This window comes from Larus michahellis, chromosome 3 (genome assembly GCF_964199755.1).
Source record: "Larus michahellis chromosome 3, bLarMic1.1, whole genome shotgun sequence".
NCBI classification, from domain to species: Eukaryota; Metazoa; Chordata; class Aves; order Charadriiformes; family Laridae; genus Larus; species Larus michahellis.
In genome coordinates, this window is record NC_133898.1 from 38,189,195 (window position 1) to 38,206,529 (window position 17,335).

The 17,335-nt window shown below is 42.8% G+C and overlaps 1 protein-coding gene across 3 annotated transcripts in view; it reads right to left on the bottom strand.

Moving 5' to 3' along the window:
* The window catches only part of GLP1R (glucagon like peptide 1 receptor), an 86,423-nt gene that overhangs the window by 23,227 nt on the left and 45,861 nt on the right, over positions 1–17,335 (bottom strand). For all 3 annotated transcript variants that reach the window (XM_074579715.1, XM_074579714.1, XM_074579713.1), the window contains exons 4-6: positions 6,627–6,736; positions 3,920–4,026; positions 314–467 (exon numbers count right to left, since the gene is read on the bottom strand). In XM_074579715.1, coding sequence (XP_074435816.1) covers positions 314–467; positions 3,920–4,026; positions 6,627–6,736 — 371 coding nt within the window. The remainder of the gene's footprint in view (positions 1–313; positions 468–3,919; positions 4,027–6,626; positions 6,737–17,335) is intronic.

Here is a 17,335-nt window from a genome sequence, read left to right on the forward strand (position 1 = left end):
GCTTGGGAAGAAGATATGGGCATTTGTACGTCTATCAAAAATCCACCTCTTCATGTTTCCTCTATCTCCTAGGGGCAAACTTTCCACAGGCAGAGAAACATGCCACAGCATCAACTACTTGCCTGTACCAAGCCTGGGATGGCACAACCACAACCACATACACTGTGCTACAAGTTTCAGAGAAAACTCTGTGGACTAAAGAACAGCATTTTGTACAACCCTTGTTGTACAAAATGAAATTACCTGCTGCCATGCAGACACACCACAGTGATGACTGCAATACCCTGAGAACCACCACAGTGTCTGCCCCTACCTGGAAGGAGATAAGTCCTTCCCACTGGTGCTCCTGCGTGGCTGTGCTGTACATCCACTTCACCACCGAGTCTTTAATAAAGACAGATATAGCCCGGAGGATAAAAGAGGTGAAGAGGTTCAGGTGAATATAATTCCTCGTGCAATGCAGATGTCTGTAAAAAGGAAGAACCAGTCATGATCCGTTAGCTATGTAAAAGCTGCAGCATCACAGATAGGACTGAGGGAGGGAACAATGAGCCTTGATGGAAATGACGGGGTACCAGAGGAAAACCCATAGCTTCAGAACGGCTGCAGGGATTTCAAACTGCCTTTGGAAAGAAATCACTATCACCGAAAAGCCATTCAAAATTTCAGCACTAAGCGTGAGTCTTTGGGGGAAGGAAGGAGGATCCGTGTGCAAGGAAAAAAAATATTTTAAAAGTTTAAAAAATGTAAAAATAAAGTCATTTTCAGAAGATACATCTGAAAGGATTGAAAAAGTCAAGTTTCACATAATGCTGAATCTAATCTCCTTGAATTGACCCCAATGCCACTGCACAGGTTTGCCTTGGCAAGGCTCAGGAACTGGCGTGCAGTGCAGTTTCTGGCTGGGCTCAAGCTCGCAATGAAAAAACACCCACCTGTAAATTACGGCTTTGACAACAACAGAAAAATCTGTATTCAAATTGCCTCCTGGGGGAATTGTAAATACTTTCCTTAGAACTAAAAGGAACAGAATTTTCACCTCTGCATTCAGATTTGAAAACAGAAAAGAAAAACCCAAACAAAGCCCCAGAAAAAAAATCCTCTTGAATTTCAGCAGCCAGCTGCAAAGACAATAAAATTGCTACTTGTCAAAAAAGAGCATGTTAAGGGATAGCAAAAGAAACCGTAGTCATGTAAATGGCATCCAACGGCAGAGTGCTGCCAAAGTTTTACCAGCCTCATCCACAAGCTTTTTTCTGCCGGTACCGCAAGGGTACACTTTTTGCTTCAGAGGAAGTTACGCTGGCTTTGATTCTTTTTTGATGACAAAAGATACAGGTAACATATGATAAACAGCAATTGATCCAGCAAGAGTTTCAGTGAACTTATGCTTTAAATGTCTATTTTTACTGCTCTATAAATTTGAGTAGAAAAATAGACTTGGTCTGAAAGTCACCAGTTTTACACCGAAGAGGAAGAGCTTTTTCTTCACAGGTCAAATAGAATTTTTTGCACCACTTTTAAGTCACAGTTTATTTCAAAACTTACCTATGATTAATCTTTATTTTCCCTTAACTTAAAATTTATTTGTTGCTACCCTTCAGAACCACTACACATCTAAATCTGATTGCAAAAATTACGTAAATTAGCCTATTGAAGAAAATAGGTTGCAAGCAGTTACTGAGTATTTCTGCTACAGGCAATGCAAGTTATTCAAATTGTTTCGGTCATGAAGTTATGGGCCTAATTCAGCTTCCATCACTGAAATGACAGACTTTTCTTCCATCTCTTTTAGCGGATGAAAAATTGGACACTAGAGATATATTGTTTCCTCTGTTGTATCATTATTAAAAACAAATATAAAGGTTATTCTGTAGTCCAAGAACTTCAAAAGGCCTTCCTATTACAAAAGTGGAGAACATCAGCACCTTGGTGCCATTGAATTAGATTTCCATCCTCATTTGTTGAGGTTGCACAGCCACTGGGAGAGGGCATGAGTGGAGGTTCCTGTCAGAATCTCACAACTGCAATCCACGTAAGGGTAGGTCTCATGTATTTCATGAGATCAGGGACCAAGTTGACTCCAGATAGATAATTTAGACAGGAAAGCACAAAATGGTCTGATGGCATAGTTTTAACAAGTCTCTCAGCCCCTTTAACATCTCTGAAACCTCATTTTCAAAATCAGAAGCACACACTCGTCTTACACTTCTTCAGTCCCTGCTTCACAGCTAAAGGAAAAAATGCTAAAGCATTACTCTACAAAAGTCAAGGCATCAAAATTCCCTCTCTCCTACCAGTCCTCGGTGACAAACTTGCTCTTTGTTCCCTGCCAAAAACATGCACATTCTTCCTTCAAAAAGTATATGGTTGCGCTCTGTGACCTTTACATTTGGGCTGCTAAGGCTACTCAAAAGAGTGTTATTGATAGGAGAAACAAGGGGAAAGCACTTATCCTGGGAGACATTTGGAGACTTCAAGACCATCTGGTGTTTTGTCAGATGAGTCCCACAGTTGCACAGGTACAACAAGTGCATAATTATCACATGGCATTCACAGAGGGCGAGCATGTCTCTGCATTTCTGTAGTCATTTTAAGTCTTCTTTGAGATCGCTAGCCTATGCTTCTCCACTGGTAAGAGAAGGGATAATACAATGCTAAGAGGTGTGGTACAATATTAGAAGGCTTGGGTCATTTTAGTTTTGGAAATTAGAAGCTAAAAGGCATGACTGATCTTTTTAAGGGGTATAAACACTTAGGGGGAAGGAAAGGAGAGGGACTCGCATGCTAACAGAGAGTACTGGCACCAGAGCAAATGATCATTAATTGGCAATGAGAATTCTTTAGTCAGGGATGAAAGTTTCTTAAGGATCAGAGCACCGAAAGCACCTGACCTGATTTCAAATAAGAGTACCAGGAGATGGAAAACTGTACTTTTTTAGGAGGCAGCCTCATCAGCGTGTAAGAGGGATGATGGGACCTGGCCACGTTCAGCAGCAGGGAGCAGGACTTCATAGCAGAGGGACTTCTTTCCCAGAACACAGCAGGATCGTATCTTTGCATTTTCTAACCATCAGTCTCCTGTGCTCAGCATGCCCAAATGGCAAGAAAGCCTGGCTGGAATTAATACAAGCTCTTGCATTTACAGAGGGGAAAAAAAGACATCTCTCTGTTGGAGTCCAAAGTTGTCTTTTCTTCTTTTTTTAACCAAACCTACATAGTGTAGCATTGGCATGTACTACCAGTAGTCTCTTAATTTTGATGCACTCCATGCAATTTGCTGGATGAACCCCGCATGCCAAATCTGATCAGGTGACAGCAATTTATTTCACAGAACCTTTTCAAGTTTCAAAATTAGGTTGTCTTCCATATTGCAAAAGAAATAAGGATTTCTGAAAGTTCTCCAAAAAGAGAAATTATGTCAAAAACCCATTTCTGCACTGAAATACCCTGCATGTGAAGGCTGGAAAGTAGGCCAGACTGAGCTTTATGGACTGTGTAATTCCAAGCATGAAAAGATGAAAACTTCTGTCCTAAGTGTCCTCTCACACCCCAGACTAGTGCCCCATCTGCAAGGCGACAACACGAGGGAACACTGGAATGTCTGTCTTTTTCCATTTCTTCCGGTGGAAATTTCATTGAAATAAAAAACGTGACAACAAAATATTTCAACTGATAAAAAGCATCTGTTCCACACATTCATACTGGTAATACTTCAAAAATTCAGGAATTTTACTTGCTTTTTGAGAAGAAATGATCGTAGGAAGGAACACAGAAATGACGTAAGATAGAGAAATAATGAGGTGATGGAAGAAGGGGGGGGGGAAATAATCAAACATTTCTGTCAAAGTCTCATACTACCATATAGAAAAAAATCATAACACCTTTTCTCCACTCTCTTCAGAGCTTCGCCAGTTACCTGAATCCAAGAAGAATGGCAGTTGCTATTACAAGGGCAGAGAAGGAAAGAGCATATCCAATGGTGTATATGATGGACAAATTCAGGAGCTGTTCTTCTGGTGCATCCTGAGAGCATATAAGGGAGAAAAGATAAAAAAAATAAAAAAAAAAAAAAAGAAGAGGGAGGGGGTAAAAGACAGAGCTCATGGGCTTCAGTTCTTTTCTCTCAGCTGCTTTCTGACTTCTCTTAATGATAACCAAAAGTCATTCTCCTACTTCCAAGTTTAAATGCACATATCAAATCAGTTTTCCACTTCTCTTATGTTCTAAAGAAATAAAAATTTAATCTTAATTCCCCAGCTGCTCCCAGGTATTCACTCAAACAGTTGGGCTTTGCAGCCAGGCTAGAAAATAGATAATGTGACATTATTTCATAATAAAGTTGGAGAGGCATAAATTACCACACAAGCAAGCCTTAAACAGATGGCAGGAAGCATAGACACAACTCAGCCCTGCAGTAAAAATGGCAAAGCTGCTGTTTTCAGACTTGAAGACTTAAAGCAAGGAGGAGGGGGGTCCTTTGGCTACATCTAGACTTGGAAATATAACAAGCCAGGTCCCATTCGTTGATTCTGAGGCAAAGCATGCCTTGCATTCATGTAACTAAACTCTTTTCTGCCCCCAAATAGCCTCTCTTTTGCCTCAAATACACAACCTCCTGGTAACAAACCACAGCCCAACACCACCTCATGACCCAGGTGTTACAGCACTGGTGAGAGGGAAGAAGCCGACGTGAGCCAGAGCAGCAGGGATGCTCACACCCCCCTGACAGTCCTGGGCTGTGGCTCTCTTCAGGTTCACTGCTGAAGACATGACCACCGCGGCCCTTGCTTCAAAGCGCTGGCCAAAATCTTTAAGGGAGAAGCATCTGAAAAGTTACAGGCAACACAGGCTTATTGCTCAGGCTCTGAGGCACATTCATATTCTCTATCCTGGTTCATTTCTAAGCACGCATCCTTGTCTAAATAGACTCGGGCATTTTACTTCCCTTCTTCAAGCTGCTAATTCTGCAATTGACTCCCGAGACCTGTGCGGTACAAAGGAATATATTCCTTGCACTTCAGAAATAAGTACAGCTATTCAGATGTACTTTACACAGGCAGGAGGATTTAAGGTGAACATACAGGCTGTTCCTCAGGGATTTACTAGGTTAATGTTTTAAAAGGAATGATATGAGGACTGCCTTACGAAGAGAAAAATCTCTTCAGTATCAAAGCTCAGGCAAACTATTGAGGCCTGACAATTTAAAACATCTACGCAGATCAAAACCATATCACACACTTGAAGTAAACAATGTTACAACAATTCACTCACAAACCCTTTGGATCTTGTTTTAGCAACAGTCGTAACACAATAACAGCGAACTTATCAAAACAACCTCTTGTTCTCACGTACAAGATGCATAAAACAAAGGAGGTTATTAGGGGGCTCTATATACATTAGCTGGAAAACCAAACACGGCTGTTCACATTTCAGGGATTGACACCATGTACGCAGGGTTTCAGAATCCAGATCAGTTCATGGAAACTTGGAGGCAGGCGACAAATGACCAAGTGCTATCATTAGGTATCTCTCTCCTTGGCATGTCTCATCACAGCTCTGGAAGAAACCATAGTGGCAATAACAAGGAAAAGTCAAACGACTAGGCTTACACTTCGTGTTAAAATAACAAGCTCTGCTGGGATACCCAAGAACGTGGAAGGGACAAGGAACAAGGCTGCAAATTAAAGGATAAAGTGAAATTTAACATATTTGGAGAACTAAAAACTAACTCTTTTCCCATCTCCTTCTAGTCTGCAGCCATTTATTCCTTCTGAAGAACAAGGCACTGAGAAACAGGAACTCCAGAGGATACAGATCCCATAGCACTTGGGAATTTCATGTACTTGAAGTGTTTTGGCTAGGTACGTCCTAGTTCCCAGTACCCTGGGATGGAGAGAGTGCAATCAATTTACGTGAGGCAGAGCATCGCCCTTGGAGGCTCCCAGCAGTAACGGTATCACGTGTCATGGGAACGCACACAGTGCAATAGCTGACGCCAGTGGCTGACAAAAATCCCCTGGAAATCCCTATGCTCTCCTTCATTTGGTGCCAGGTGTCTCAGCTCCCTGTGGAGTATAAAGTACTAGGACAAGAAAATAACACTGACAAGCCTAATTCCATCACCCCTGGCAAATTAAGGTAAAAAGACCAAAAAAAAAAAAACCACAAAGAAAGAAAAAGCAGGGACCGCCCCCTGTCCAAAGGTGAAATGTAAATATCCTTCAGTTCAGTTCATCTTAATCGCCTTAATAGCTGCTAACAAGATAGAGAGAACAAACCGTCGCTTTATTGTAACGGCGTGACAATGGAAGAAAAGGCAAAGGAATAACATGAGGTCACTCCTCAGGTTTGGGTGGGCTGCAGTCGGGGCCCCTGCACCGCACCGCAGCTGGGACTACCCGGTTCACTTCTCTTGGCTCCCTCATGTACATTTAAACCTGCTCTCGTCTACCCTCCACGTTCCCTTTGTTGAAGGGGAGAGGCCTGATGTCCCTTACCATTAGGCTCGCTGAAGCAAGGCGATCACTTTGCCAGGACAAAAAAGTGTGGGCATCGACGGATGTATTTTTCTCTCTTCTGTTTTGTCCTGAACAACAACATCAGCAAGAGACGGAAACTCTTACCTGGTCAGAGGCCTCGCACTCAGACAGGTTCCTCCAGGGCAGGGTCGAATTCTCCTTCAGCAGCCACGTCCCCTCCGGGGTGCAAAACCGGTACACCTGCCCGTGCAGCACTGCCAGAAGCAAAACGAGCCACAGGGTTAACGGCAGGAGAGCCTGCTGCGGGGGCAAGGGGCACAGAGCTGTCGGAGGCTCGGTGCAAGCTTTCTTCCCCACTGATGGCTCTCCTGGCTGGAGGGGGAAGCCGCAGAGATGCTGGAGGAGGTGCTTTGCCCACTCCCTGCCTGTGTCAGTTGCTGCTGCTCGTTCTCAGGGCCAGGGCGCAGCTTGGGAGGACACGGATGCAGAAGGAGCGGATGGCGCATATGCCTGTACAACTGCTAACCAACCACCCAGCAGCAGCAACAGCCTGAAACAGTTGCTGCCACCTTTGTGTGTATTTTACAACACGGATAAATTCCAGTTCACTGAAATGCTAGCTTTTAAGTAAGACACACGAGTTTCGGAAGTGTTAAGCCTGAGCTACAAAATTCACAGGGAAAAGAAGGCACACAAAGAGTAAACATGCTTTGTCTTTTCAAAGCTCACGCAGACCCAGAGGCAGAGAAACCTCCCAACAGGTATGCTAACACAACCTCCCCAAAATGTAAATGCTTATACAAACACCTGTGCTACAAAACAAAGCTGTAAATCTTTGCCTAAACTACTCATGCATTCTTTTTATTCCTTCTGTCTACACGTTTGAATAACAAAACCAGGAATAAATAAAATGCCTTTCCAAAGCAGTTAGCAGATTGATCTTGTAAAAGCAGGTATGATGAAATGACTCATAATAGAATCACATGAGATCAAAGCACGAAAATAAAAGTGCAAAAGAGAAGGAGCACTCAACCATAGCGTACCAAAAGAAACCCTCTCTCTGGAGTATTGGGGAAGTCTAACAAGTTTTACCTGCTGTAGATAAGCAACCTGGAGGTGCCCCTGTATCAGAGCAGAGCTAGAGTAATGATGGTGGCTCCTTTGCAAACAAAGTTTCTCGCTAATCACATTTCTGACCCAGTAAACCGACCTATTCTACGTTATGAAGGAACCCCTCAGAAAGCAGTGCTGGGTCAATCACTCAAACGAGGGTTAGCCTCTACCAAGGCAATGTTCGGAAATAAACACTTATAATGTTTTGAGATATGAGAAGCTGAGTTAGGAGAATTCAGTTCTACACAGGTATCAAAATACCTCTCAATTACAGATTTTGCTCAAACCCAGCCTTGCCTGCTGCAGCCTCATCCTGTTGTCACCTCTCTCATTACTGCAAACCAGAACCCGTTAGAATTCGGTATTTCTGTTCAATAGGAGAATATTAAAACTTATTTGAAATTATAAAAACCCAGTAGGCTATTTACATATTAGTTGACATGTGGTAATTTGTTTGATAATTGTCAGCTAGTAGAAGATACTCTAAGCAAAGAATGATGTTTTAAAAAATAATACAGACATGCATATTCTAATAAGCCATTTCTAATGAGTATGCTAAATGGCATTGATAATGGTTTTGGTAGGCATAGTCTATTTGCTTTTGTAATTGGTGTACCGAATATACCAGTAAGAGATAATATAAAGTTATCCGAGATGCTATAAAAATTAAGTTATGCCTCATGGAGGTTTTTTCTTACTACGAAGGATATCTGTTGGCATAAGTTTACACAAAAACAGGAGGAGAGACTAGGTCAGCGCATGCAACACATACATTCATGTCCATTAACTTCTATGAATATTTTGTCGCTTGTTCTCGTTATCTACTGCCAGTGCCAACCACTTCCTTCAGTTGGGATGTTGCTACAGCATTAAGGATATCTCACCTGAGGGAGGGTAGCAAGTAGGAAAGCATCATTCCTCCCCCCCCAGGATTAATGGACAGTAAATTGAACAGATCCATAGAAAACATCTATGCAAAGGCAGCTCTAGGAATCAGTAAATATTACATATTAGAAGCTAATGAAGCTGAAGTCCAGGGGGCTGAAGTCCAGAGGGTCACAGGACTCAGCAATTCAGTCTGACTCTTTCTGCATGAGCTGTAATCAAGTAGTATTACAAGACAAAATTATTATGAGAAATAATCTCACAGAATAAAAAAATCCACTACAGTCCTGAAAAAAGGAAAAAGTTGCTAAAGGAGAATTGATTTTTTAAGAAATGTTATTTCACATTCTCCGAAGCTTTGTGAATTTTTTCCCCAGTATTTCTTACTGTCAGGGTCTATTTGGGATGAAATTTTAGCTTCAGGGTATTTATTTTCTCTCCAAATCAGTGACGCATTTTTAATTTTCTTTTTATTGATAACACTTCTTTTGAAACAATGAGGAACATCTATTGTATGCTGAAACCTGGCATATATTAGAGAATGAAAGAGTTTACAGTAAACGAAACATGAAATTTGCCATCAGACAGAAAGACAAGGCAACTCATTTAGATATGAAGAAAAACAAATGTAACCCTTCTACTCTGGAAAAGAGAGTTCTTGCCACCCCTAGGAGTCACAAACCCTCAAACTGGACTGACTGCTCTTACAGACTTCTGGGTAGCCACAAGCCAGCTGTGCCAGGTTGTTGTAGCCTCACCGCTTGCCAAAACAGTAGTGGGTCAGTGCAGGACCCAGAGGCACCTACAGACCACCCGCGCTGCCTGTATTCAGAAAGAGCCTTAATAAGCAACAAGAATTAAACAAACCAAAAATCCAAACAGATGAGACCGCACACAAGAGTGTGAGAGCGTATACATGTCTGGTCTATAGAACCATTTATCAACCAAAATGCTTACGAGATAGAAAAAGTTAAAAAAGAAAACCTAGACTTTAAGGCAGCATTGATATTCTGATTGATATATGGAGATGCTCATGAAAGAGCTGAGAGATCCCGCAAACCACGACATCAAGAGAGCACAGGCAGGCTGTCCTGGAGGCAGCCAGCTGCTCTCAGGAATGGGAAAACAAGTCTGATCATTGTGGAAATAGATTATTTTCAGTTACGCGTCGAACACCACAGAACTCATGCGACATCAGTAGAGGTTTACTACATGGCCCCCGAAGGGTTTGGTGGTGAAAACACCACACACAACAACCTTCATCCTGTGCAGCTGGGCACGTCTGACACCAGTGGTGTGTAGAACCTGGGAGGCAGCAGCCCATGAGGTGCTGGCATCTTTGCATGCTGCATGCTCGGCCGCAGAAGCCCCCCCCCAAACGAAGCCCAGAGCCTCAGCCCCACGAGCCCCAGCCTTAGTGCAGCACAGCTGCTGCGGGATGCACCTTCGGAGCACACCTCTCCTGAACTGCATCGTGCTGCACCTACTTCTGGTTTCTCTCAGTTTCCTAGAAGCACAAGGCAAACAGCCTCCATCTGCTCATCCTCAGGGCAATGGGCTCCATCACAGGCAGCCACCTGCTACCGCTCAAACACAAGAAAAAGGCTGTTAATGACTTACAGCCCAGAAGAGATGTTACCTTAACCGAACACTCTTCCCTGGTCTTGCTGCACTGAAGAGAGGGACTGAGAACAATCTCAATACCAGAAACTCTGCCCTGGTGCACCTCCAAAATAACTGATAAAAACCTGATGTGGAGAGTTTAGATATTTTTTGTTTCATATAAAAGCTTGTTATGGTTTCAGCTGGGATGGAGTTAACTTTCTTGCTAGCAGCTGGTGTAGTGCTATGTTTGGGATTTGGGATGAGAAACAGTGATGATAGCACGCTAATATTTTTGGTTGTTGCTAGGCAGTCAAGGCCCTTTGCGCTCCTCATACCACCCTGCCAGTGAGCAGGCCGGGGGGGCACAAGAAGTCCAGAGAGGACGCAGCCGGGACAGCTGACCCCAACTGACCAAAGGGACGTTCCCTACCACGTGGCGTCATGCTCAGTACGTAAAGCTGGAGGAAGAAGGAAGGAGGGGGGAGGGCATTCAGAGTAATGGTGTTTGTCTTCCCAAGTAACCGTTACACATGGTGGAGCCCTGCTTTCCTGGAGATGGCTGAACACCTGCCTGCCGGCGGGAAGCAGTGAGTGAATGCCTTGTTTTGCTTTGCTTGCACGTGCAGCTTTTGCTTTACTTATTAAACTGTTTTTATCTCAACCCACGAGTTTTTCCTCACTCTTACTCTTCCAATTCTCTCCCTCCAGTTACAACTGGGGGGAGTGAGTGAGCAGCTGCACAGTTCCAGCTGCCAGCTGGGGTTAAACCACAACAAAGCTAAATTCATCTTTGCTTAGTGAAAGCAGTTCCAACTAATTTCACAGGGATCCACTGGCTTTTAATCACGGACGTTTTGACTCAAGCACGGCAAGCATCTTGTCATTCATACTGCCCAGAGGAAAGCATGTGGTTTGCATTAAAACTACCTACAAGTGCTATTAAAATGATTTTTTTCACACGGACTTTTTACGACCCCCTCTCTGCACAGCTTGTCATGGTTTAGGATGGCAAAAATCTTCAACCTCCTAAAATGGATAAAGGGATAGTATTCGTACACATTCTCTCTTTGCTGTGGGCCTGATCCAAAGCTCACCAGGAATCTCATTCCCTTCAGCTTTCATATGAAGCCGTTGCTCAAAAAAATAAATAAATCGGTTATTAATACATAGGGAAGCAAGCTAACAATGATATGCTTGGAGGTTGCCTGCGTGCCATGACAGAAGCAAGGCACACACAGAGCTTCCCCCTCAACTGCTGAGCAGTTTCAGCTTCTTACTTGCAGGTGGTTTAGTCAGAGGTGATTCACTTTTGTCCGTGCCTGAGTTCTGCAGAGTGACTCAGGCCCTCTTACCTTTAATGCAGCGCAAATACCAAACATACAAGGATCAGCTTCAGTTCTAATAGACCAGCATGATGAACAATCATTTTTGAAGGTTCGAGTGGGTTGCTGTCTCCTCACAATCCTACAACAACTTTTTCCCTGTCTTGTAATGTTTTTCGTTACCATATAGTCAATATTTCAAATCACACTGATTATTACATTCTAGAACTAGCTATCATCCTCTGCAAATAAAACAAACAGACAATAATGAAATCTACAGCCAGTGCATAGGGAATCTGATTTTCTCTAACCTGTAAGATAGATGCATTCACTCACAGAGTTGCACAGCCTTTGGAACAGCAGCTTAACGAAGCCAGTTTATTTGAACAGTATCAATCTCACCTCGTTAGAATTACATGTTAAAACATGGGCTGATGCCCAACACTCGGTATTTGTAAACTGATAAAAGACGGAGAGGAGAGCCCAAGAGTTATCACTGAAGTTAATAACATCTATTTAGTTCTCTGATGAATCTGTAAATCAAATCAAATACTATATCTAGCTAAATACTTCTATATATGGAGAAAATATGTTATCGTATGGGCAGGAGGCTCACAAACATTACCTTATTAGCCCCCTTTTACTAGAAATAAAACCAAATTAAATGATTCCTCTGCTTAAAACAACCAACCTGATCTGCATTTTACAACATCAGGGTGCCAGGGTCGGTGTGAGATTACTCACCCAACTGTCCCTGAGGATAAACTGGAACATTATTCATTGTAAAAACAAATTACAACATGTCCTATCCAATCAATTCTATTCAGGCAGAGAGACGAGAGAATGAGAAAAAGAACAAGAGGGACCGCAGTTTTGTCTGGCTGCTGCGTGTCAAGTATTATAGACCTCTCCTCCGTTAATACCTCTCTCCTCTATTTCCAGCAGGGAATCATTTTGGAAGAGGCAGCAATTTTCTCAGTAAAACAGGGACCCTGCAGTATGAGAGCATCACGACAGTCTTCAAAGCAGGCTGGTTTGTTCCCGAAATCGGAAACTTGCCCTTTGATGGGGACCACAATTTATCAGAACTTAGGAGGTTGCACTCCCCATCAGCAGCTCTGTTCAGTTACCATTTGGTGTGACCAGGGCACTGCTCCTGGAAGGAGCCACTCTTGGGCTGTAAAAGCTGCTGCACAAGTGTCACTCAGTCCCAACCCCAGTGCTGCTTACAACAAAGACATCCTAAACCCGGGAGTCATGCACTTCGCCCATGAGCGTGCAGCTGGAAATAACGACGCCAGGGAGCAGCCTGATCACGAAGCCTCTGGGGAGCAGGAGGAGCTCCAGCCTGCACTACTGTCCAAGAATCACATTTATCAAAATGCGCATTTATGCTGGGCTCACTGCCACATCGTCCGAAATTATATTACCTCAACAGGCAGTTTAACTATGGGTACTTTATTTAGTATCCCTTCCCACTATTCCTCCTCCCTCACAGCGTATTAGTCATCCAAACCCCTTTGCTTTAGCAATGATAAAAAAAAAAAAAAAAAAAAAGAAGAGCTACGCCTTACATTTTGCCTTGAAGGCAGAAAGGCTGGTGGTTACTTCAAATTCTGGCAGCAGGAAGAAACTAATTTTCAATTATATTCTATGGTCTGGGTGAAAGGTGGGGAAACAGATCCCAACATCCCGATCACACTAGCTCCTAGCTTGAAAGATCCAGGAATCCCACCAACCTCTTCCAACAGAAAAATAATTGCTGCAAAGAAGAGGAGTGACAAGAGAAGACAGTCATGCATCCACACTCCTACCAAGAGATGGACGTGAGCTTATGCAGACCTAACAGATACCTTTATATGGTGCGAGGGGAGATCCATTTAAGCGGGCACAGGCCATGCCACAGGCTGCACAAGCCCACCCTGGGCGCCCTGCAAATCCTCAGTGCCCGAATGCTGTGCTTTGCTATCAAAATCACAAAGCCAGAGACTCTGCATATGGAGGTGATGCTGCCTCACGTCACCCAAGGGATATTGCCTACATAAAAATTCATATTTAAAAGTATTAGTTTTGGGATGTAATTAACACAACAAAACTAAACATTCAAGAATTGGGAAGTGTTAAGCTAAAGCTACTTATGTGGGTTTTAGTTCCACCCAATAACACTGTTTCTACACACACAGTCATACATTTTTTCCAACAGAATCCACTGTTTTATTCAGGATATAGACTAGAGGAAGATCATTAAATGAGAAATTATTCATCTTTAGCACTGAGAGATGTCAAGTCCTATTTAAGCATACTGAAACAAGTTTATACCAAATACAGTATTTTCTTATTTGTATGGTCCATTCAAAGACCACCAGTTCAGCTCCGCAATGAACACTGAATGCTATTATCTCATACGTTTTCACAGATGATCCAAAAAATAGAGCATGTTCTAGTCACATAGTAAAGCCAGATTTATACAATAAAGAAAATTATGCAGCCACAAAATTTGTTGTGCATGGGCGCTCAGTTTCTCTTAGTGCAGAGATCGCCCTTGCCAGCTCTGCAATATCTTGCCTCACTCAACACAAACTCCCACAGTTAAGGAGGCAATGATCCTGCAGAGAAGAGCCTTTACTATGTCTCTCACAAGCAGATCCATTCTGTATAGTGAAGGAATAAGAGATCTGTGGAGAAGTGACAGAATACAGCTTCATCATTAAAAACTACTTGCATAATGGTTGGCCAATAAAGGTTGTGTGAGCAGAGTAGACCATGCCAAATCACAAAGCATTCATTAAGTTGTAACCTTATACATCATTGTGTAAAAGTTAATATCTCATAAAAATTAAAATATCCTCCTGAAAAAACATTCCATTTTTTAACAGAGTATTACTCTATCCAAATATTTCAGCTGCGTAATTTGTATTGAGAAAGAGCTGAATTAACTATGCTAGACCACACTGAAACCTAACATAACTTTTTGAAATAGACTTTAAAAAACAACTCATAAAAATGCACACATGTATGCGTGCATTAGGTTTAATAGAGAGTGTTTATGAACTATAAAAGATATGTGAATCAATGTAATAAAAGAAGGTTGTTTATGAAAAACAAGTATTTATGATAATGGTACAGCTTTGTGAAGGTTTGGTAAGATACCAAAAAGCACCATTAAAAGTTCTGTTCAGAATAAGTAAAAGTGGGTTGGAATAAATTTATTGCAACAACGAACATGATTGGAAGTTTAATGCATAATAAACTTGTAAAAACGGTTCTAAGAGGTTTTGTGTTTTAAAGTTATTGGATCAGTTAGGTAATGTAATTAATAGAAGACATCTCATTAGAGGATGTTAAAATCAAGCAAAACAACATGCAATAAAAAGTTTTCCCAAAAGGCTACAAAAGACACAACTAAAGTCTTCCCAGGGCAGAGGACAGGTTCTATTTTACTATGCTCATGCTCCAAGGACTTATAAACACCCACCTCCCCCAAAAAACAAACAAACAAAACATGCAGACAGTGAAAGAAAAACAAGCTAAACGGAAAAGGAAACAACCAGCCAAATCATTAGCATGATGCTCGCTGAGCTAAAGCAAGGAAAAACAACTTTGAGAAAAAAACCAAACAGATAATTAGTATGTTAAACATACATACCTAGGAGGGAGAGGGACGTACACATGCAAATAAACACTAGTTGTTTGATGCAGCTTCTGAGCAAAACGAGAAGCTCCAGAAGATGCAGGCTAAAAACAATGCCAGGTGCTGCAAACAAACTGCCAATCTTTGGCAATAGGGAAATTAGTGGTATTCCGTTATCCTCAAAACCAGTAACACTAATTTATCACCTCTCACAGGATAGTTATAAAGATAAACCAAAAAAAAAAATCCTAAGCAACTGGAAGCTTTCAGCACAGGCAACTACAAAACATACCACAAAAAGGAACCCAAACCACCAAACTTCATTTAGAGATTACTATAATTCCACAAGCATTACCCACCATCTACAGAAAGTAAAGGAAGTGGATACTGCAAAGCAGAGCAAATACAATGAAGCATCTCATGCATTTCAAAGAGTGAAGACATACATTTTTATTGAGGAAGCTGTGCACTCTGGCATTGGTTAAAGGCTTCTTATCTCTGTATGCATGAGGTAAAGCACCTGAAGCCACAAAGAAAAATGCTATCAACCAGTAAAGGCTTTGCTACAGATGTCACTCTTATACTCTCCGTAAACCCAGAATTACAGATATAAGCTGCATCTATATGATAAGAAATAGTACTGTGCAATAAAACCCCAAGCCAGCTAGCTCAGGTGTAAGAAGACATACAGCCCTTGATTCCACTGCTGAGGACACTGCCCTGTGCCCCGCCGATACAGCCACATGCTTTGCCAATGGATTTCTCTGCTACACGACAAGGGGATACCAATTTTGAGTTTCAAGCTCTGTAGTAGATATATCCTAACACTATCATTCTTCTGTCGTCTTCTCCCAAATCCATCCTCTTCTCTCTACCTCCTTTGCCCCTCTCTCCTTCTAGCTACAGTTACAGTATTCTTCTTTCTCCTCAACTTGCATTCCTCTCCTTGGTCCTCCTCTTCAGCTTTATTCCTCCAACCCTCCCTGTTGTTGCAATGCTTACTTTTATGCTGCTGATCTGCCTACCCCACTGCTGACCCTTCCCCTTCTGCACTTTCCTATTCCTCTCACGGCTCCTATTCTGACTTGCCATCCTCCAAAAACACTGGAATTAAACAAAATAGCAACCTGACTGTAGCCTCTCGTATCTCCTTTCTTTCCGATCCATTCCTCAGCCTTCCTTACCACACCCCCAGCACCTCCTCCTGCTCCAGCCAAGCAGTGAGCAAGGGTGAAATCAATGAAGTGTCTCTGCCTTCCAATCTGGAGCCATATCTGACCAGCAAGGGCACGAGAAGTCCCACTCAGCCTGTCCACCAAAAGCATGTCTGGCCCAACAGTAACACAGGATTTGAAAAGAAAGGACCGCTGCTCTGCTGTCATGTGGCCTTTGAAAACTGTAGAAACTCTAGAAAGTCTAGGAGTGCGCATAAGAATTCACCCTCGGTGAGCAGCAAGAGCCGTATCACTAGTACCATAGGAGACCTCTTCTTCATCTACATGCTGAAATCCCAGAATGGTTTGGGTTGGAAGGGACCTTAAAGATCATCTAGTTCCAACCCCCCTGCCATGGGCAGGGACACCTCCCACTAGACCAGGCAGCTCAAAGCCCCATCCAGCCTGGCCTTGAACACCTCCAGGGATGGGGCACCCACAGCTTTTCTGGGCAACCTGTTCCAGTGTCTCACCACCCTCACAGGAAAGAATTTCTTTGTAATATCTCATCTAAATTTCCCCTCTTTCAGTTTGAAACTGTTACCCCTCATCCTATCACTACACTCCCTGATAAAAAGTCCCTCCCTATCTTTCCTGTAGGCCCCCTTTAGGTACTGGAAGGCTGCTCTAAGTTCTCTGGGGCCTTCTCTTCTCCAGGTTGAACAACCCCAATTCTCTCAGTCTGTCTTCACAGAAGAGGTGCTCCAGCCCCCTCATCATCGCTCCAACAGGTCCATGTCCTTCTCATGTTGGGGGCCGCAGAGCTGGACGCAGTATTTCAGGTGGGGTCTCACCAGAGTGGAGTACAGAGAGAGAATCACCTCCCTCGATCTGCTGGCCACACTTCTTTTGATGCAGCTCAGGATGCAGTTGGCTTTCTGGGCTGCGAGCACATGTTGCCGGCTCATGTTGAGCTTCTCATCAACCAACACCCCCAAGTCCTTCTCTGCCCAGCCTGTATTTGTGCTTGGGATTGCCCCAGTCCACAGGGACAAATGCAGAACAAGGTTTTGACAAAACATTCTTGAAAAACATCACCCTTAAACCAGAATTCTATTGTGTTGAATCTGTCAAGCAAAGTTC